The sequence below is a fragment of the Alexandromys fortis genome, unplaced genomic scaffold (genome assembly GCF_014885135.2).
Source record: "Alexandromys fortis isolate MF-2015 unplaced genomic scaffold, M_Fortis_MF-2015_v1.1 scaffold_110, whole genome shotgun sequence".
In the NCBI taxonomy this organism is placed as follows: Eukaryota; Metazoa; Chordata; class Mammalia; order Rodentia; family Cricetidae; genus Alexandromys; species Alexandromys fortis.
In genome coordinates, this window is record NW_026068014.1 from 4,780,966 (window position 1) to 4,802,441 (window position 21,476).

General features: G+C 37.8%; 1 protein-coding gene across 1 annotated transcript in view; it reads left to right on the forward strand.

Moving 5' to 3' along the window:
- Naf1 (nuclear assembly factor 1 ribonucleoprotein) overlaps positions 1 to 21,476 on the forward strand; it is a 35,200-nt gene that overhangs the window by 4,096 nt on the left and 9,628 nt on the right. The window contains exons 3-4 of the mRNA XM_050162236.1: positions 15,865 to 15,958; positions 17,903 to 17,985. Of these exons, the coding sequence (XP_050018193.1) occupies positions 15,865 to 15,958; positions 17,903 to 17,985 (177 nt within the window). The remainder of the gene's footprint in view (positions 1 to 15,864; positions 15,959 to 17,902; positions 17,986 to 21,476) is intronic.

Sequence of the window (21,476 nt, forward strand, 5' to 3'; positions counted from 1 at the left end):
TACCCAGGCATTCGTGAGAAATCTGATAGTCTTTGACTAGACAGGTCAGGAGTCATATTTGAGGACTGGGTTCATAACTGATTTTGCTTCTCCCTGGTATTCAGTGAAGTAATTGACTCTGGTGGTAGGTTCATAGTCAGCAGTAGTGATGATTACAAAATGAATGTGTGAATAGGTGTCTTTTCTTCATTTGTTCTTTTAAATAATTGTAACACATCTGTAACATGCCAGGTACTTCAAACAAAACCAGTCAGTGTGCTGTTGAAGTATGTGTGTTTGGCTCAAAAGAAAATTGCATTTTTTTTGGAAAGTACATTGTTGTCGTTTAAAACTCAGAACAATAACTGAAGTCCTTGTTATGCTTTTTCTGAGGGATGTTTTGGGAAAGACAGAAGAAGCAATTACAGGTTCATTTATGTTTATTGGTGTTTTGTCTGCAAGTATGTCTGTGTGAGGGTGTCAGAAGCCTCAGACCTCGAATTACTGACAGATGTGAGCTACCATGTGGGTGCTGGGAATTGAATCTTAGTTCTTTGGAAGAACAGCCACCTCGCTGTCTCTCCATCCTCTATTCATTTGGGGTTTTGAGACAGGGTTTCTGTGCATAGCCCTAGCTGTTCTGGAACTTATTATGTAGACCAGACTGGTCTCAAATTCACATTGATCTGCCTGCCTCTGCCTCCCTAGTACTGGAATTAAAGGTGGACCCCATTACACACAGCAGTTTTTTAATTTTAAAGTTAATAGATTCATGGTTAGATATTAACTTGTTTTTATATTAACAGTATTAGGGAAACAACACTACCATTTTGTTCCTAGAGATAGTAGAGACATTGTAATTTCTCTGGTTTTTCCTAAAGCCCTTACTCTGGAAGGATCTATTATGATTCTCTCAAAGGATTCATTAAGTTCAGGACATAAGAGTAGCTTGGAAAAAGGGAGAGGGAGAAGTGGGGGGGGGGGGGAGTAGCTTGATTCTGATTTCAAGGATAGTATGACCTCTGTGTCCATCCTGCTCTGCCTTTGTGTTGCTTTTTAGAGGTGGCCAACGATATGCATTTTTATATGAAGGACTTAGCCTGCAACCTGTATCTTGTTACACAGCCTTGAACAAACAGTGGAGCCAATGGGATGCTTATTGTATTTGTTTGGGTCAGAGCCTCATGGTCATTCCTGTTCATGTGGGCAAGTCTGTAGGAGGTGAAAATGTGTGGGAAGTGAAAGCTTGAAAAACACCTGGACTAGTGGTGATGATAGTGGGGGTGGCCTTGAGCCAGTTGGCAAGAGGGGGTGCAAATGTGTATTTTGAGGAGGGTGGGGATGGGGTTATTGTGCCATATGGGATGGTTTTTCTGACAAAAAAGGGATGGTGACCATTTGAAGTATCGGTATTAACTGATAGAGGGGAGTATCGGTATTAACTGATAGAGGCAGGTTCTTGGAAGTGAGTGTGGTGCCTGGCTTAAAGTCATACTCAGTATAATGAGAAGAAAAGATTCAGGTATCCGGACAACAAAAAGATTTAATGTAAACTTTATGTGAAAAGTCATGGGTGCTAAGGCAGCTGTTAGGTCATTATTTTGCATGTCTCTTGAATACTTCAGTTTCAGTGAATGTCATGTGATTTTTGTCCTTCCATACTGATTTCCCAGGTTCACCTCTGGATTGAACTTTTTCTTTCTAGCTTTATGAACTTCTCTATCCCCGTCTATAAATACAGCATTTTCTTGCAGATCCCCTTGAACTAGCTAGTGTTTTATTTCTTTTTTTGGGACAGTACTATTAGGGTTTTGTTTTCTTTTACTTTGTTTATTAAATAACAGTTCATTCTTCTGGGAAGTGTCCCCTCTTTATTACCACTAATTCCATGTGCTATGGGCTGTTTTGTTAAAACCTTGAATGAGTCACTTGTACTCTTAGGCAGTGTTGATTTCATGTCTTAATGTGAAGCTGCTGGATATATGCAGTTTATTTATTAATTTAATACCTAATGAGATTCTGAAGAAAATCAGTTGTTTTTGCTAAGTGCTCTAAACTGTTAATGGCATCTTTCAGTTTGTGTAGGTCTTAGGGATATCTGGATGATGGACATGCCTTCTTTCTTGCAATGTTATGTCCTATCTGCTTTTGATGTATTTCATCTTTTAGGTATGTTCTCTTTAGATGTGCAGAGAGCTTCCTCTTTACTTTCTGTTAGTCTGCTTTTAAGCAAGAATATTGCCTCTGACTCAGTCTTCTTAAGTCTTCCTATTTGAAAACTTGAAAGCTGTGCTCTGGCTATAGTTTGAGCATTTACTGTGGAAATCTGAAATGTGAAACTTTTCAGTATCAACATGAACTTTTGTTTCATCCACAAAATTATTTAAAATATTGTATAAGATTACATTCAGTTAGTATGTATAAGGTATGCATTAAATAAATGAATTTCACGTTTAGGCTTTAGTTCCATCCCCAGGATATCTCATTATGTGTATGCAAATTGTCAAATCAGAAATCCAGGGTGTTTCTGTGCCAGGAGTTTCTTGTGAGGGACACTGAGTATTTACTTTGTGGCTTATTAGTTACAGGTATCTGGGAATTACAGTGAAGTAGTTTGGAGATTATTCTTCCAAAAGTAAACCTTATGGGCAGTTTTAATTTGCTGTGTTTTGTTTTTTGATTATAGCCAAATCTTATCACTCAAAGAAAATTAAAAGTAAAGGAAGCCATGCGTACTAGTACATGCTTGAATCCTAAAAGTCAGCATGAATTGTATGGATACTCTGTCTCAAAAACAGAAACTGGAGGGGGGAAGGGGAGTCAAAGGAACACGGAAAGCGAGATTAATAATGAGCCATAGAGGAACTGAAAAAGGAGTCCAGTTGGGTCTCTTGATGATGTATCAGTTACAGACTCTGATGTGTGATTTAATGAATTGCATTTCTTCAGCGTAAACCTTTGAGTGCTGAACAGTTTCTATAGAGCCTGCATGATGTAGAGCACCGTGTGCATTGCAGCCTTGGAGTTATGTTAAGCTCATCATATTGTGCGTCACTGAATTGGAAAATTAGATGCCTTTTGAAAAATTTCTCAGAAACTTATGCTCAGAGTTCTTCGTTAAAATAAAACAAATGTCATTGAAAATTTGAATTTTAAAAACATTAGGGATGGCGATGTTCCAATCTATGAACTAGAAACGAGCTTTATAAATTATTGTTTATTTTCTTGTCCAAAAACCTGAAAGACTTTCACATTTTAAAATTGTGATTTTGGTGCTCGTGGGTATAAAAAGTGAACAGTGCTCAATAGGGATAACCGTGTGTATTTATGATTGTGATACAGTATGGCCAAGAAAATGCTAATTGCTGCTCATGAGAAATTTTAACTTTCTCATCAAGACTGCCTTTGTTTAAAAAAAGAAAAAAGAAAGAGTGGGTTGAGGACACTTAGCTAATATGCTAAGGCAGACACATTCAAAACATGTCACATGAAGGAAGCTTCACTGGAATATTTCATACCTGCTCGATGTCCCAGTTCCTGTGAAACTGGTATACTATAGTGTGCACTAATCATTACTAATTGAATATGTTGTTTCTCAAGGACTGACTTATTTGTCATTTTGTCCTAAATATAGGGGAAGCTTCTTTTTAAGTTTAAGCTTTTTATGACTGGGTAGATTGGGATTTACTACATTCTAACCTGGATACTAATGAAACTTGACACAATGCCTGGTGTTTAAGTAGTGTTTTATACACTTAGAGGAAGATATAGTTTTTATTAGTATTTGATAAGAGGCTTTTGTCTTTCACTATACAAATGATTGCATAAAGCCCATATGCAGCATAATGCACTCTGCTAAAGCACCTGCCTTCACACCCAGTGTTCTGGGTTCCATCTAGCACCATGCACAGTTATTCAAGGTAGTGCATGAATGATTTGTTAGGCTTCAAATGAAGATTTTATGCACTGGAGTAGGCATATATTTCCAGTGTATCTCCTGTGTGAATATAACTACACAGACCCATTACATAGTCTTGTTTTCCTGGTAGACTTGAATAAGGAAGTTTGTCTAAGTGGAGTGTGGGGATAGTGACAGAATGTCAGGGGAGCGCTGTGTATAGTAGGACTGTGTGGGACGGGAGTGAGGAGGTGAAGATCACTTGAACTTGCCCAAGGAAGAATGGTTCTGTCACAGACCAGTTGCACGCTCAGAGTCAGTAGGAACTCAGAAGATGACAGTTAGTTCATTTGTCGTACACAAGGCTAATGTTTGTTCTAAACGGAACCTTTTTTTTTTTTTTGCCTTTAAATGTTTCAGAAGCATAAACTGTTGCATGCAGTTATTTGACAGTGAATTTTCTCTTAGTTTTATATAAGCTTTAGGTAAACTAAATATATAATCCTGAGGTAGCAGTGTTTCTAAGATTTTCTATACTAAGTATGATTTTAATTCAATTTTGTATTTGAGTCTTTTGCAGTTTTTAATGAAATCTGAGCTTGTAGGTTTTGTTTGCTTGCTTGCTTGCTTGATTTTTGTTTGTTTTTGAGATAGGGTCTGACTATGTAGCCCTGGCTAGCCTCAGGCTGGCCTTGAATTCTCAGAGATCTGCTGCCCCTCCCTGAGATTAAAGGTGTGCACTCTTTGGCTTTGTTTTTGTTGACAGTCATTTTAGAGAAAAATAAGACCATAATCATTGGAAAAGGAAAACTAAAAGACATTTCCAAGAATCGTTGACTTTCTTAGTTGTAACAATTTAATATGCTCACCTGAGACTGTTTTGTATCATATAAAAATAATGAATGAAGGCACAAATGGTACAATACAGAAATGGCTGAATTCTACAGAAATCTCTGGAGCTTCTCCTGGAGAAGTTGAAAGATAATAAATGAAATATTAAATTGGTCATAGTGGACACAAGCTGTAAGGACCTAATCCATTCTTTTTCCAATATGTTTCACCAGATATAGGAAAAATAAAATTTCAGTCATGGCTCTCAGGACTCCAGAGATTGGATCCTTCTTTATTTACAACTATATCTGAAAAGTGAAGGCTCACCTAATAGCATCAGGTAATTGTTGGCCGTGTGCATGCATTCTTTTGGGTAATGAGAGGAAAGTGGTTACATAATTTATCCCACTTTCCCGGCTTTTCTCACTTCTGCTCAAATTAGTACCAGAAGGGATTGGCTTCTATTTGGAATGTTTGCTTCTTTTTCTCTCTCTGCTTTTACTCCATTTTTGTGAGTAAAACACAAGTAATGGTCTAGATAATTTTGCCTTTTTTTTTTTTTTTTTTTTGCTTTTTCCTTTTCCAGTAGTAAACCTTAAAAAAAGAAGTCAAAGCCATTTGTAAAGGATGAATGTTATCTTGTCAGGGCATGTTTTTGGGACTAGCTCCTTACAGTTTTGTTCTTGCAGTTTTGTTTTTAATAGGGCACATTTTGAATGTTGTGTGTTGCTCATTCATTTGTCTTGTTGAAGAGCTACACCTTGTGTAACTCAGATGTTCTAACATCTGTTGTTTCAGAAGTGCTGTTAGGGTCTGATTAGATTTGCTATGGGACAGCCTCATTGTTTAGCTTTGGCTAGCCTGGAACTTTTAGTTTTAGACCATGCTGAGCTAGAACTCAAAAGAGAACCGCCTGCCTCTGCCTCCTAAGGTATTAATGGCAGGTGTCATCACACTGTCCCTGAGTCTTATAATTTTCTTATGACTTCCTGATAGTAACTCAAAGTAAGGAAGTCAAAGCAATTTTGTTCTAGTCTAGTATGTAGTCTCCAAATTTATTATGCTGCTACTTTGATGATGACCCCTCAGCATGTTGTAAGATTTGTGCTAAACTTGCGCTCAGTTTCTGCATTGCTCATGGAAAACACTGGTGCCAGAAGGAGACTTTGCTGAGATTCCGTTAAGTGATAAGATTAATAGCAAAGTGCCTAGCCATGTTGACTTCTGCTCTAGGTTAGCTAATACTACTTAACTTTTGAATAATAGTAGATTATTTTGTCGTGATAAAGGATTTACATTGCGTGTCAGGTTTCTTAAATTGAGTTTGTATCACCTTTGCCTCAGAAAGCCCTTTGATTAGCTGGGGAGTGTGTAGGAAATGAATGACTTGAACTTATTTAGTATGTTGAATTTTAGTCATTCCTTTACCAGAAGTGCCTGGTGTATTGTATGTTCAGGTAGCCTTTTGACTGACAATGTCAGTCTTTACTTATTCTTTATTATCAAATACAGAAATAAGGACTGTGTCTAAGGAAAATATTTTTGCTATTCTTTAATTTTGAGGCAGTGGACATTTTATAACATGTTTTAGGTAAGTGACAACATAACTTTTTAATTGCAGATAATGTTCATTTAAAACAAGTTTTTTAAAGTATAGTTTAACCACAAATCTTGATTTCACAAGTGGAATATTTAGGTTAGTATTATGACATTTCATTAATGTTAGGTACATGCTATTGTGATGTAATTTTAGATTTTTACCTGTGTTAGTGGCTGGAAGTAACCCATGTTAATGCCTGTGTATGTGCCTTGCAGTTGTGGACTCTTTTCTGTGTGAGAAAGTAAAGTGAGGTTGTGCAGAAGACTGCGTTGATGGGCTTGTCCATGTCATCTTAACACTAAAGCCGCCATACATCTTAAATGTCGTCATTCTGACTTGAGATTGGCTCATAATTAAATTTAAGTTTAATCAGTTACATTTAAACTTAACCACATATGGTTAGTTTCTTTCTATTTGGGTATGCAGAATGAAAGGGATTGTTTATAGTTGTTCACAGTGGCTATGGGGCACTATCAGCTCATTTAATTTTCCTAATCTGCAGTTAAGTACCCTCCTTTCTTTTTACTGTCCTGGGTTTTGTTCATTACTTGAAGATCTTTCTGCCCTGTTTCCCTTTCGTTATTTCTGTATTATCTATTGCAGAGATCCTTTCCAAATATTTAAATTGTAATCAATTTAATGTAAATCAAATTTAAAATGTAATCAAAATAGCCATACCCATCAGTGTGTATTCCAGTTTGGTTTTCCCCTATTGTTGACATTTGTGTATTTTTATTTCTTGGCACTGTATATCTTTTTCTCACCTACAAAAAAAATAAAATGATTCGCCTCTGTTTCCTTTAATGAGGATAATATGCCTCTGAGGAGATTTACGTATTATCTGCCCAGGGCAGCTGCTATGTTACCAGGGAAGCCAGGTGTTAATTTAATTGTAGTAATGCTTGCTACTGCAAGCTAGAGGTATCTATGCATCATTTTTGGCAGTCAGGTTTTCTAAGCAGCTTTATTTTATTTTGAGGTGGTTTGGTTCAGGTGTTTTTCCTTTCTTGAGGGTTGTATATTAAATTGTATATTCATTTTCTGACTTTTGCTGTGACTAAAATGAACCTTGACTTCTGAGATCTTTTATTAGCTTGGAGTGGTAATATGGATCAGTTCATTTAATTAATTTCTAATGACTGTGCTAGGCATCATTCTGTGTGCTCCAGCTGCGTCCTACTTACTGGGTTTGTGTTCTTATTAGAAGCGTGATAAATGGAATATTAGTATGTTTTGAAGGGAGAAAAGGATAGAGTAACGTGGTAAAGAATAGCTAGCCTTGGTAATGGTGTTCTTTAGGTCCAGTAGTTAGGGAAGAGATGGTGGCCCTTGGAATACATACATTAAGACAGAATCTTAATAGTGCTCTATTGGATATGGCAAACCAAAGAACTTCCCGTTAAATTCTCTAGTGACCTATCCCAAACTACCCTTTCAAAGTTCTGCTTCCTTAAACCACTAAGAATTTTTTTCATGGAAAGAATATCTGTTGGATGAAATCTAGCTGATAGAACTTGAAATATTCTTTTTTCTCTTTTCTGTCTCCTAGTCTGTTTATTTGAAGGAAATAAACATCCATCTTCCCTTGATTTTTGTCTGAAAATGTCTGCCATTTTGAAAGTGACTTCAAACAGCTTAATTTAGCTAACTTTCAAAGGCATACTTTGTAATAAGTTCACATTGGAATCTTGTGGTGCTAGTTCCATTACTTACCTCTTGCACTTTGTGAGCAATATTTAGTTCATTGTGTATGTTCTGTGTTCTGTTGAGTATTGAGAATAGAGACTTTATATACAGAACTATATAGGTAGGTGTTCTGCTGTCTATAAAGGGTTCACTGGCTCTGTTACTTACTCCCCCACTGGGGAGGGAAGGTTTGACTACAGGTCTGAAACTTACAGACCGGTCAGTGTAGCTAAAACAGTGAGCTTTATATTCATCATTTTAGATTTCATAAAACAAGGTGAGAATGATAAAAGACAATTTCAGTCCCTGGCTTCTATACACACCTGCACACACACACACACACACACACACACACACACACACACACACAGAAACGAATTAATGCATGAATAAAAGTAATTTAATGCTGAGGAAATATACATTTTCATGTTATAGGCCCCTCAGAACTACTCAACTGAAGTTGGAAGTGTGGTGACGGTCACAGATATCAATATTTTTCTCTGTGTTTCTACAGGAAATCAGATGCCTTGCACATGTTTAGCTGGAACTTCTCATTGTTATAATTGTCAGAGGCCAGCCTCGACAGATTACCTTTCTTCCAGAGTGGAGGCGTGAATTACAGTAAGGAACACCAAGATGCGAACTAAAATAATAAAATGCAGAAACACATAGGACAGTATCGGGAGGGAATTTCAATGAGTACTGAAAATTCATCCCTGTTTAATTTCTAACAACTTAATATACCCCTGATTTCAAAAGTTAGGAGTAGAACAAAAGGTCTGCATTAACATACAAATTGAAAGTCTTGGGGTGCTTTCAGCATTCATGTCCTTAACTGCTGCACTATACTAAACACCCTGTAGGCAAACACTTCATTGGTGGAATTTCCATGGGTACAAGAACCTAGTTGGATCCTTAGGTAGGAATCAACTAACTACTTCCCTGTTTCAGGAGCAAGAGGTCTGTCAACTAGCCACACCTCTTTACAGTAGCCTTGAGAGAGCAGAACTCTGATTTACAACTAGGTGGGACCTTTGTTTGAGTTAGAAGCACAATAATCTCAAACTAAAAACAAGTCTCAAAACTCTCTGACCTTTGGCCTCTTTGGACCTCCACAATAATAATGATTGAAACAAGGTGTTGAGGGGCCCTCTGACAACAAGAATAGTGCTTGCCTTAGAAAAGTCTGGTATACATAACTTATTTTCTCCCCTGCAGGTACGCTATAGAATAGGGTATTAGGACTTCATACTGTAGGGCCAGCAAGCTTAACCTACAAAACTGTGTTAATACTGATGTCAAACTAATGAAAATACAGTAAAACTTACTAGGCTGCATTTGATTAATCTTAGAAGAATAGTTATTTACTTTCTTAACCTTATTAAAATACATATCAATATATAATTCTTAACATTTGTAACATTCTTAGAATTAGATGTCATGTCCACTGTTATACTTACTTGACACTAAAGAATCTGAAAACATAATGCACTAATATTGTAGAGCAGTGTGTTAGCTATGTTCTTGTAAAGAATCCAGAGAAAGTCAGGCACATAGTGGCATTACACTACAGTCCCAGCACTTGGGAGGCAAAGGTAAAAGATTGGCCGAACTGAGTTCAAGGTCGCCCTGGTGTACCTAGTGAGTTCTAGGACAGCCCCTTGTGTAGTGAAACCCCATCTCAAAAGAGGAGTGAGGGGGGAGAAGAGATTGCACAGAGGGAGTACTAGGAATTTATGATAGCAAGTAATGGATATATTAACTTATTTTTTCCCTTTTTTTAATTGATGCTTATTGAGCACTACAATTTTCTCTGCTCCCCTCCCTTCTTCCCCCCTTTCCCCTTCAGCCCTCCCCCAATTTACTCAGGAGATCTTGTCTTTGTCTACTTTCTACTTCCCATGTAGATTATATCTATGTAAGTCCTCCTTGTTGTCTAAGTTCTCTGGGATTGTGGTTTGTAGGCTGGCTTTCTTTGCTTTATGTTTAAAAACCACCTATGAGTGAGTACATGTGATAATTGTCTTTCTGTGTCTGGGTTACCTCACTCAAAATGATGTTTTCTACCTCCATTTTCCATTGTCATTATTTTTTTCTGCTGTGTAGTACTCCATTGTGTAAATGTACCACTTTTTTTTTTTTTATCCATTCTTTGATCAAGGGCATTTAGGTTGTTTCCAGGTTCTGGCTATGACAAACAAAGCTGCTATGAACACAGTTGAGCACATGTCCTTGTGGCATGATTGAGCATCCTTGGATATATATCCAAAAGTGGTAGGTATTACTGGGTCTTGAGGAAAGTTGTTTCCTAATTTCCTGAGAAATTGCCACATTGATATTCAAAGTGGTTGTACCAGCTTGCATTCCCACAGCAGTGCAGGAGTATTCCCTTTACCCCACAACCTCTCAAGCCTAAGTTGTCATCAGTGTTTTTGATCTTGGCCATTCTTACAGGTATAAGATGGAATCTCAGAGTTGTTTTGATTTTCATTTCTCTGATGGCTAAGGATGTTGAGCATTTTGTTAAGCGTCTTTCAGCCATTTTAGATTCCTCTGTTGAGAGTTCTCTGTTTAGGTCTGTACTCCATTTTTTCTTGGATTATGTGATCTTTTGGTGTCCAATTTCTTGAGTTCTTTGTATATTTTGGAGATCAGACCTCTGTCTGATGTGGGGTTAGTAAAGATCTTTTCCCATTCTGTAGGCTGTCATTTTGTCTTGTTGACCATGTCCTTTGCTTTACAGAAGCTTTTCAGTTTCAGGAGGTCCCATTATTATTAATTGTTTCTCTCAGTGTCTGTGCTGTTGGGGTTATATTTAGGAAGTGGTCTCCTGTGCCAATGCATTCAAGTGTACTTCCCACTTTCTCTTCTATAAGGTTCAGTGTGGCTGGCTTTATTTTTGATCCATTTGGACTTGAGTTTTGTGCATGGTGAGAGTTATGGGTCTATTTTCATTCTTCTACATGTTGATATCCAGTTATGCCAGCACCACTTGTTAAATATGCTTTCTTTTTTCCATTTGATATTTTTTGCTTCTTTATCAAAGATCAAGTGTTCGAAGACATGTGGATTGATTTATATCCGGGTCTTTTATTCAGTTCCTTTGGTCCTACTGTCTGTTCTTATGCCAATACCAGGCTGTTTTCAGTACTGCAGCTTTGTAGTAGAGTTTTAAGTCAGGGATTGTGATGCTTCCAGAAGTTCTTTTTTTNTCATTACAGATGGTTGTGAGCCACCATGTGGTTGCTGGGAATTGAACTCATGACCTTTGGAAGAGCAGGCAATGCTCTTAACCACTGAGCCATCTCTCCAGCCCCCAGAAGTTCTTTTATTGTACAGGATTGTTTTGGCTATCCTAGGTTTTTTGCTTTTCCAAATGAGGTTGAGTACTGTTCTTTCGAGGTCTTTGAAGATTTTTGCTGGGATTTTGATGGGCATTGTGTTGAATCTGTGAATAAAGTAACATAACAAACCTTAGTGCCTATGTAAATATCAAAACTACTAAACCGTGATCTCAGGCAATTCTAGTAATGCTAACAGGACAGTTTTGAAGTTTGCCTAGTAAAATAAACATGTAAAAACAGTTAGAAAATGCTGTTAGGGGAAATGTTGATGAAATTGGTAGGAATTAGCTCTTTCTGAATACTGTGTTATGAAAGCCACAGTTGTTAAAATAATTTGGTACTGACACTATCAGATATCAGTGTAACTAAATTGAGATTTTGGTAAAAAAAAATGCAGGGATAAGTATATTTAGTATGTTAAAGTCTAATTTTCAAGTCAGTCTTAAAAGATTATAATCTCTGAGAATTACTGACAAGTATTTTAGGTAAAGATAAAGCCAACCCCTGTTCTACTTCTTTTATGCAAGGTTAAAATAATGAATTAGGTAAGCAAATACTAACTCCTGAAACTAGAGAAGTGAAGAAAATGCCAGTGGGCAAGACAGCTCAGAAGACCAGATGAGTACAGACAAACTGCTAGGGGCAAGGGGAGCACATTTGCCACACATTTGAAACAAGGAAAATATCCTTAGAAAGCTCACAGTTTTCATAAAAGTCAGTAAAAGAGAAATCCTCCATAAGAAAACTAGAAATTACTTACATGTGCAGTTTTTAAGCACATGCAGATTGCCAAGAAATATGGAAAGATATTCAGTCATGTTCAAAACAAAAAGTTTTAAAACAAGATACTATTTTATATCAGCTGGCAGTGATTTTAAATTTGCTTCTCAGTAATGGCAAAATGTAGGAAGTGTGAAACGATAGTGTTTTTTAGAAGAAATTTAGCAAGTATATGTCAAAATATGAAATACTTTTTAATATAGGAAGTCTACTTACAATAAAAGTCATACAAAGACGTGTAAAAACATGTGACAAAGGTTTTAGAGAGCATGTTACTGTGGTGATTATGGCACACCTCTACAGGACAGTGCAGTTGGGTAGATACTTACATTTTGGTATAGGAAGATATTCAGGCTATAAAGGAAATAGCTGGTATGCAACAAGGGCATTTCAGGAGAGTGCTGAGTATCATGTTAAATGAAGCTTGTGTTTGCACAGCGAATGTATTGAAGGAAGCATGGGCTTGTGATAGTAACCAGTGTGGTTTGTTGGCGATCAGGGGGTTGTTTTCTACTTTGTGTTCTGTACTACCAGAGAGTGATTTTTTTGTTTTGTTTCTTGTTTTTTTAGCATGAACCTATATTTTACAATTAGAACTTTGAAAGACTTTTTGGTGTCTGTTATACATACTGATACTTTGAAAGCAGGATTTTACCAGAAAACCTTCTTCTGTCTTTATTGTGTTCAGATGGCAAATGGGGGCTGGAGAGACTGCTTGGCCATAAAGAGTTTGAATTCCCAGCACCCACCTGGTGACCTACTACTATCTGTGTCTCAAGTTCCAGGGACTTCATACTCACTTCTGGCCTCCTTGGATGCCAAGTATACACACTGTTTACAGATATACATGTAGGGAAAACCTATAACTACTTAAAAAAAAATAGTGTAGCGAGCTGTATGGAATCACACCTGATGGAGATGTATAATCAACTTCTATGGCTAAAGTCTGACTTAATGCCTGATCACGCAATGATCATCAGCTGCTTGCATATGCGTGGGCCTATGGGCAGTGCCCACCTGGCAGTCCAAGATTGGCAGCCCATGCCTACTTAAGGGCTGAGGGGAGAGAGAGAGAGGGAGGGGGGGAAGAGAGAGAGAAAGTTAATAAAGTCCTGGAATAAACTGCAGTGAGAAGAGCTCCGGGTGTTGCGTTTTTCCTTGCTGGACGAGGGTGGACGTGACAAAATAGTAAATTTCAAAAATGACAGGTGGTTGTCTTCTCCCAAAAATACTCAGAAGAAATCTGATAATTGAAACAAAATTATTTTCTTTAATCCTAAGCGTGTTTTAACCATTCTGTGGCAAATTACTTCATTGAGTTGGCTGAAACCCTTTACATCTCTTTGTAAGTAAAAAAAAAAAAAAAAAATTAATAGTGTGTCCCAGAAGGAAAGTGTATTTTAGATATATGGTTAAATGATTCTTTTTTATATATAATTTGTTTATTCTTATATATTATATCCCCACTGCAGTTCTCCCCTACCTCCACTTTTGCCTCTCTTCTCTCCTAGATCTACTCCTCCTCCATTGCCCTTCAGAAAAGACAGCCCTCCAGGGACACCAGTTGATAATGCTGCTTATCACATATGCACCACAGCACAAGTTACAAAAAGACCAACCCAGTAGGGAAAGAGTCCCTAGAGTAGACAGAGTCGGGGACAACCCCACACCAAGCTACATAAATACAGTGTGTATGTAAAGGACCTAGAGCAGACCCATGCAGACTCCCTGATTATCACTTTAGTCTCTGTAAGCCCCATGGGCCCTGCTTGTGGATTCTGTGGACTGTGTTCTTAGGGTGTTCTTGACCCCTCTGATTCCTACAGTTCTTTCTCCCTTCTTCCATAGTATTTCCTAAGCTCTACCTAATGCTTGGCTGTGGATCTCTGCCTCTGCTCCCATCAGTTGCTAGATTGAAGCCTCTCTGATGATTGGGCTACTCCATAGTTTATAAGAGTAGCAGAGTATCATTAGGAATTATTTCATTGACCCCTTCCTTCCTTCCTTCCTCCCTCCCTCCCTCCCTCCCTCCCTCCCTTCCTTCCTTCCTTCCTTCTTTCCATCCATCTTTCCTTTTTTGCTAGTTATGTTTGGTTTTTATCCTAGATCTCTAGGTTATTCAGACTGTAGTTTCTAGCCCTTAAGAGTGCCGTGTGATCTCCCTTTCATGGTTCTCAAGCTGAACCAATCATTGGTTGGCTACTCCCTCAAGTTCTGTGTCACTGTTAACCCTAGTGCACTTTGCCAGGCAGGACAAGTTATAGGTTGAAGGTTTTGTGGCTGGCTTGATATCCCAGTCTTAGCACTGGAAGCTTTGTCTTAGTTAGAGAAGATGTCTGGGTCAGGCTCCATATCCCCTATTACTTTTGTAGATGCCAGAAAGTTTGCATTGCATAGGTTTCCATATAGCCTCAAATTTCCCTCCTCTAATTCCAAAGTCTCTTCCAATACTCTTTCTATTCCCCTCAGTTCACCTGTGAAATGTATTCTATTTCTCCTTCCCAGGGGGAGATCCATGTGTTCCCTCTTGAGTCCTCCTTGTTACTTAGCCTCTCTGGGTCTGTGGATTAGAGCATGGTTATCTTTTAATTAACAGCTAATATTCACTTATAAATGAGTACATATTATATTTGTCTTTCTGGGTCTGGGTTACCTCACTCAGGGTGATTTTTGTTTTACTAGTTCCATCCATTTGCCTGCAAATTTCATAATGTAAATTTTAAATTTTTTAACAGCTGCGTTGGCACAACTCCATTGTGTAAATGTACGTTTTCTTTATCCATTTTTTGGTTGAGGGACATCTATGTTTTCTGTTTCTGGGTACCATAAATAAAACTGCTATGAATGATTCTTTTAAAAACTTAAGTTCCCTCAGGGAAAAATGATCACCCATAATTCACTTTTTTGCATTGTACTTGGTATTTTTTAGGTTGTTCTCATCTTTCTCAGCATTTGTTCAAGCATTATCCTGCCACTAACGTCATTGACAGGGCCTTTGTGCTTTGAAGTCTCCTTCGGGAGGGATATCATTTGGTTAAGGGTCAAGAGCAAAGAGCTCTGTTTATTTAATATGAAGGCTGGGGTCAATTTTATTCTTAGGTTTTGCTTCATCTATTTCAGTATTTAGTTTCTATAACAACTGAGGTATGCTTTACAGTTGGGTCAAAAAAGAAATCTGTAGGTGTTAAGAAACTTATCTTTTCAACTGGGAAAAGAAGGTATGATGAGGTAACACCTTTTCAGCTTTTACAGGCCACGTCTGTTTCCAAGAATACTGTATTTGATTGATGTCATTGGCAGGCCTCACTCTTCACCTCGTGTGGGGAAAGGTTGCTGATTGTTAATTCCACTATAATTAATTAATGAGACAAATTAACAAAATAGCTCGAAGAGAGATCCCTCCTGCTGCGGAAGAATTGTAGTTCTTAGTAGAACTCTTCAATGGAATGTCTCTGGATAATAAAGCTTTTCTTTAAAGAGGTCATCTCTTGTCGACTGTGATTGATAGTACTTAAGTCTATATTCTTCATCTCACTGGACTTACATGTTAGAGTTACTGAGCCACATAAGTGGCGAAATGCAGTCAGAAGTCCAGTCATCTATACAAAGGAAACATCAAAGGAATGCTTTAAACTCTTAATGTTACATCTTTTACAATCTGTCACACTGTAAATGGAAAATATTTCTCTCTTTTTTTAAAGTTACTGAAGCAGTAAGATGATCAATGCTTTTCCCCCGCATTACAGGAACTGCCTTCTGTTGAAGAAGTGACTGTTATTTTGCCCGAAGATATTGAACTAAAGCCTCTTGGGAATGTTTCAAGCATTATTGAACAATTAGGTGTGTAAGTAAATTTTATTAACACAATTTATGTCCAAGCACACAGTGACAATAGCTTAAGGAATTGATGTTGTAAATTTTCTTTGAAACATTCGGTTTCTCCTGGTCATTAAACTGGAAAGAATAATGCTCAATTTTGAGGTAAATATATTTTTTCTTGTCCTTGCTGACATTTTTTGAGAGTTTTCTCTGATTTGGCTTACTTTATTGGCTGTAACAAGTTGACAAAAATTTAGAGATGTAAAACAGCATAAATTTCCTATTTAACAGCTTTGTGGACACGTAGTCTGATACAGGTCTGGTCTTGGTAGCTAAAACCAGATGTCCAAGAATGCTGAGCCCCATTCTTAGGCTCTTTGGAGGAGTCCTTTTTTTGCTGTTCTTTTTGGTTTCTAGACTCCGCTCCCATGTTTCCTATTTTATGTCTCTCTTCCTCATTCTTTTTTTTTTTTTTTTTTTTTTTTTTTTTTTTTGAGACATGGTTTCTCTGTGTAGCTCTGTCCTGGAATTCTCTGTAGATCAGGCTAGCCTCAAATCAGAAATCCACTTGCTTCTGTCTGTAGAATGCTGGGATTAAAGACAAGTGTCAGCCACCCAGCATCTTCATTCTTAAAGCCAGGGATTCATTTTCTGTGTGACCTTTCACCACCATTTCATCTTTTGCCTATCTTTTGGAAAGGTTCCCTCCACAGTCAGCCAAGACAGTACAATCAGTAGTACATCCCGAGGATGGGAAAGCCCCTCATTCACACCACACCTCTTGTCTTGGACTGTGGGCAAGCAATGGAGCTGTTCTTTGTAAATGCGTGTTATGTGTGAAGAATATAGAGATTTGCCTTCAAGAATATGAACTCCATCCTCTCCCATTAACCCTGGATTGGCTGAGGACAGAAGTTAGCAGATTTTCATAGAAAGATTAACAACCAAAGGATAAAGTGCTTGACCCTAACGAGGACCTGGGCTAAGCAAGAACTTTTCCCTTCTACAACCCACTAAATATGGCTCAATTTTTCTGTCCCACAACCATAGAATGTAGAGTCTTTGATAATTGGATCTCAGCATCTAGTTACAGTAAAGTTATGGTAATCAACCAAGAACAACTACTGAGTCTTACAATAAGATAAATCTGAGACTACAGTTAGGAGCTGAGGAAGCCATAGGGATTTTGAATTTGGGAAAGAAAACTAAATTATAAGCCCTCTTAATTTATGAAACCTAGGTAACACAGAATTCAAGTCTTACTCCTGATCAGTTGTATAAGGAACTGAAATGAAACTTTACCTTTTGACCTGTTTCTAAACAATAGCTATACCAATATTTGTAAAAGTTAGTATTTACCATAATTTTGTAAAACTTTGATTAAATTTGGATTAAAGTAAAAATCTTTATTTTTATAAAAGTAATTCTAAAACTTCTGTTGCTACATTTACTGCTTTTACATTTACTCCATGGTATATTTTTACATTTTATTTACTGTGTGTATGTGTGGGGTCTCCTGAATTTGACATCATGGATTTATATTTAGAATGTAGAACTACTAATTTCAGTACTAAATTGAGATATAAAAAAATTGAGTTACTTTTCATAATATGAGCTTCCAGTGAACATGACTATCTGTATAGTATGATATTCTGTGTTACTGTGGTATGTGTGTGTTGCATATTACTGTGTAGACCAATTTAAAATCTGTAACATTTACAAGAATTGGGGGTTATGCTAAGCCCTCAAGATACTATGTGTTTGGATTTAGAGAAGAAAGATATATACTAGAAATTACAGTGGGCCTGTTGTTACCTTTTTCATTTATGCAGAGGAAGATGCGTTCATGCATCACTCAGCTTTTTGTTTGTCAGTAAACCGGCAGACGTTCTCCAAAGTGGAAGTTTGTGACTAGACGCTGATAGATCTTTGTAAATCATAACCTGTTCTTTGTTTGTTTTCTAGTAATAATTGAGTCTCTGACTAACATGCCTCCAGTTAATGAGGATACTATCATTTTCAGAAGTGATCGACAAGCTGCAGGAAAGGTTTGTTCAAACTCATCTTACAAATTTATTGTTTTCTGGTGTCTTCTGTCTGTCTTAAGAGTTTGTTAATTTAAGTAGACAAATCATCAAGTTTCGATTCATTCGTGTATTTTGTATATTGGCTTACTATCCCTCAGAATTCTCTGCTACATGGATCAGTGAATTCACATGTGAAGTTTTTTTCCTCAGTGTCTGTCAGAGACTTCAAGGGCAGAAGTTCTAAACACTGAATATGACATTGCTGTTGACCTCACAGGTACTCAGAGCTGAGTTAGGATTCCCACAGGGTAGTCATAGCTGTCATGCTTGTTTTCTAAGTTAGTGGCTTTGAAACTCTTCAGATTTTGGTTTATTCAGGTCAAAGTGCAGAGTGGAATCTTTTAAATGGAAAATATTTTAGCAACAAATTCAATGTTGCTCTATGCTCAAAGTAGGAGGTTATCAATATAGATTTATTTGCCAGGTCCACTGGAGCCATTTTTCTCTCTTACCGGTAAGCATGCAAACATACACTTTGCTCTGTAAGTAAGGCGATTCTAGACCTCTTAAATTCAAGGTTGTAAGTACTAAACAGGTATTAATTTAAAAATTAAATGTGCTGGGTATTTGTATATTTTCTTGAAAACATGAGTAAGAAACCTGTGGCGCTCTGCAACATGCTTTTTGAATTTAGTTCTTCCAAGATGAATTTTTTTGTTTTGTTTTGCTTCAGGAGATCAAAGTAAGTTAACACTGAATCAGTAAGAAGGAATTATTATTGGGCAAGCTCCTATACCTTTCTTGGTTCTCTGCTGTCCCCACTGTTTTAATTTTAAAACAGCTTAGAAAGGATCGAGTTTTACCTTTCACCACACACATTATGTTTAATTTGGCTGACTAGATACCCACAACTAATTACAAAGCAGTTGGCAGGATTTATTGGCATTGAAAACTTTTTATTTGTGGGAAACACGATGAAGGGAGGAAGATTTCTGAGTATAGAATGATGTTGTTCTTTTCCTCCCTTGAAAACTTAGGCTGGACATTTATGGTGCCAGTGCACATCTCAGTACACTTGAGGGAAAGCCTTAGACTGGAAAGAGGGAAGGAGTGGGAGAGGCTCCATGACTGTCTGTGGGTAGTTTTCCATGCCTGCTGTGCTATTGCAGAAGAAAATAGTTTTGCTCCAGCAAAAACAGAATGCATGCTGGCATCCTGAAGGAAGTGGTAACAGAATGGAGAAGGAAGAAGCAGGGAAATTTCATTTCTTGGTTTTTCTTTTAATTAGAAATAAAATTATGAAAAGTGATTGTTTCTCCAATTCTGATTATTGTTTTTATGACATCTTTTTTCTCAAGGTCTTGGGCAATTTTATTTTTAGAATACATGCTTTGCTAATTCAGTCTTTTAAAATGGCGTTTTTATATCCCAAATAATGTTAATTTTTAGACTTATAAGTGAGACTAATAAACGATATACATTAGATGAAAGTTATAAATGGAGGCAAAAATTACATCTGGGTTTAAATTTTACTTAGATTACTTTGTAAATTTGAAAGGGGGAAGGTAGGTTCAACAGTCTGAGCAGGATTGGATGAGACCCTACCTCAAACAAAGAAGAAGGTAGGATATAATTACAACTCTAGCACCCTTTCTCCATAATAGGGTTGGAGCAAAGGAAGGTAAAGATATTTGTGAAGCAAACCAGTGCCCAGAATAGGAAATACAAACTGTTTTAGGTCTGTTTACTGATAGATTTCTATTTAGAGAAAGTAGAAGTAGAACTCAGACCCCAGGTAGAAGGGGTGGTGTAGCTCATCCTCTACTAGAGTCTGTGTGGTCCTGCTGGGCCAGAGATCTCACCCACTGTTGGGCCTTGCATTCTAGATATGTTCCCTCCCTTAGTCTATGTGTAAAGATGCTTTGTGGTGGCTCAAAGTCAACGTCCGCTCCCAGTCTGTAAACAGGACTTTCTGTGCTTTTCTCACAGAGTAAAATTCCCTTTGTTTTAATTTCACATTAGGTGATCTACAGTTACACACTTTCAGAAGTTGAGTAGAATGTCAGGGCAGGGTACAGGACTCCTAGGAGACAGTATGAGAAGGAATATTACCCAGAGCCCTGTGTGTAGAGCTGCTTCCCAGTTTCACCCCCAGATGTTCAGCTTCAGATCTGCACTCTTGAGGATCACAAGGTCTTTTCATTTGTTTTGTTTTAAAATAATCTTACTACATCCTTCTTTGTAATAATCTTGACTAGGTAAATTACTTAATTTGAATTCAACCCAGTTTTCCTGTGATTAAGGTAGGACCAGGTAGCTACCAGTACTTCTGGATACTAAATCTGTCAATCTTCCTTTCACTTGCTACATGATACATTTTTTACCTAAAATTTTATAATGGTTTAAATGTAGCTGTGAAGAACAAACATTTGAGATCCCAAGGAAAGAGTTAATTAAAATGTGTTCAGGAATTTCAGTGTTGCAGTTTTAGTGCAAACCATGCCAGAAGTTGTCATAGTGATCCTCTAGGAAAATCATTCCCATGGTTAAGAAATGGAATCACACTATCCAGGGAATGAGATCCTGGGAATGAGCCTTATGTACCATGTATTACATGGGAGCTATAATATAATGGCTACCATGTAGTATTGAAGTCATAGATTATTGCTGTCTTAAACATGTTTATTCAAGAACTTAAGTTTAATTACTAAAGAGGGTAAGATAATTACTTAAGTTTAGGCCAGTAAGAGTGGTATTGCTGACGGTCCCATCCCATACCGCTCTCATTGGACGAAGTCTGCTGTTTTTCTAAACCTTTTCAAAGCATTTATCTTGCTATTTTGTTAATTTTTTTATTGCTTTATAAATAATACCATTTCCACTTTCTTCCCTCCTCCCACTCCCCCCCCCTCACCCTCACCCTCCAGTCCTAAGAGAGGGCAGGGTACCCTGCCCTGTGAGAAGTCCAAGGCCCTCCTCCCTCCATTCAGGCCTAGGTAGGTGTACATACAAACAGACTAGAATCCCAAAAAAGCCAGTACATACAGTAGAGACAAATCCCAGTGCCATTACCACTGGCTTCTCAGTCAGCCCCCATTGTCACCCACATTCAGAGAGTCAGTTTGATCACATTCTCGTTCAGTCCCAGTCCAGCTGGCTTTAGTGAGCTCCCATTAGATCAGGCACACTGTCTCAGTGGGTGGACCAACCCCTGGTGGTCTTGACTTCCTTGCTCATCTTCTCCCTCCTTCTGCTCTTCAACTGGACCTTGGGAGCTCAGTCCAGTGCTCCAATGTGGGTCTCTGTCTCTATCTCCATCCATCGCCAGACAAAGGTTCTGTAGTGATATTAAAGATATTCATCAGGCCCGGCGATGGTGGCGCACGCCTTTAATCCCAGCACTCGGGAGGCAGAGGCAGGCGGATCTCTCTGAGTTCGAGACCAGCCTGGTCTACAGAGCTAGTTCCAGGACAGGCTCCAAAGCCACAGAGAAACCCTGTCTCGAAAAACCA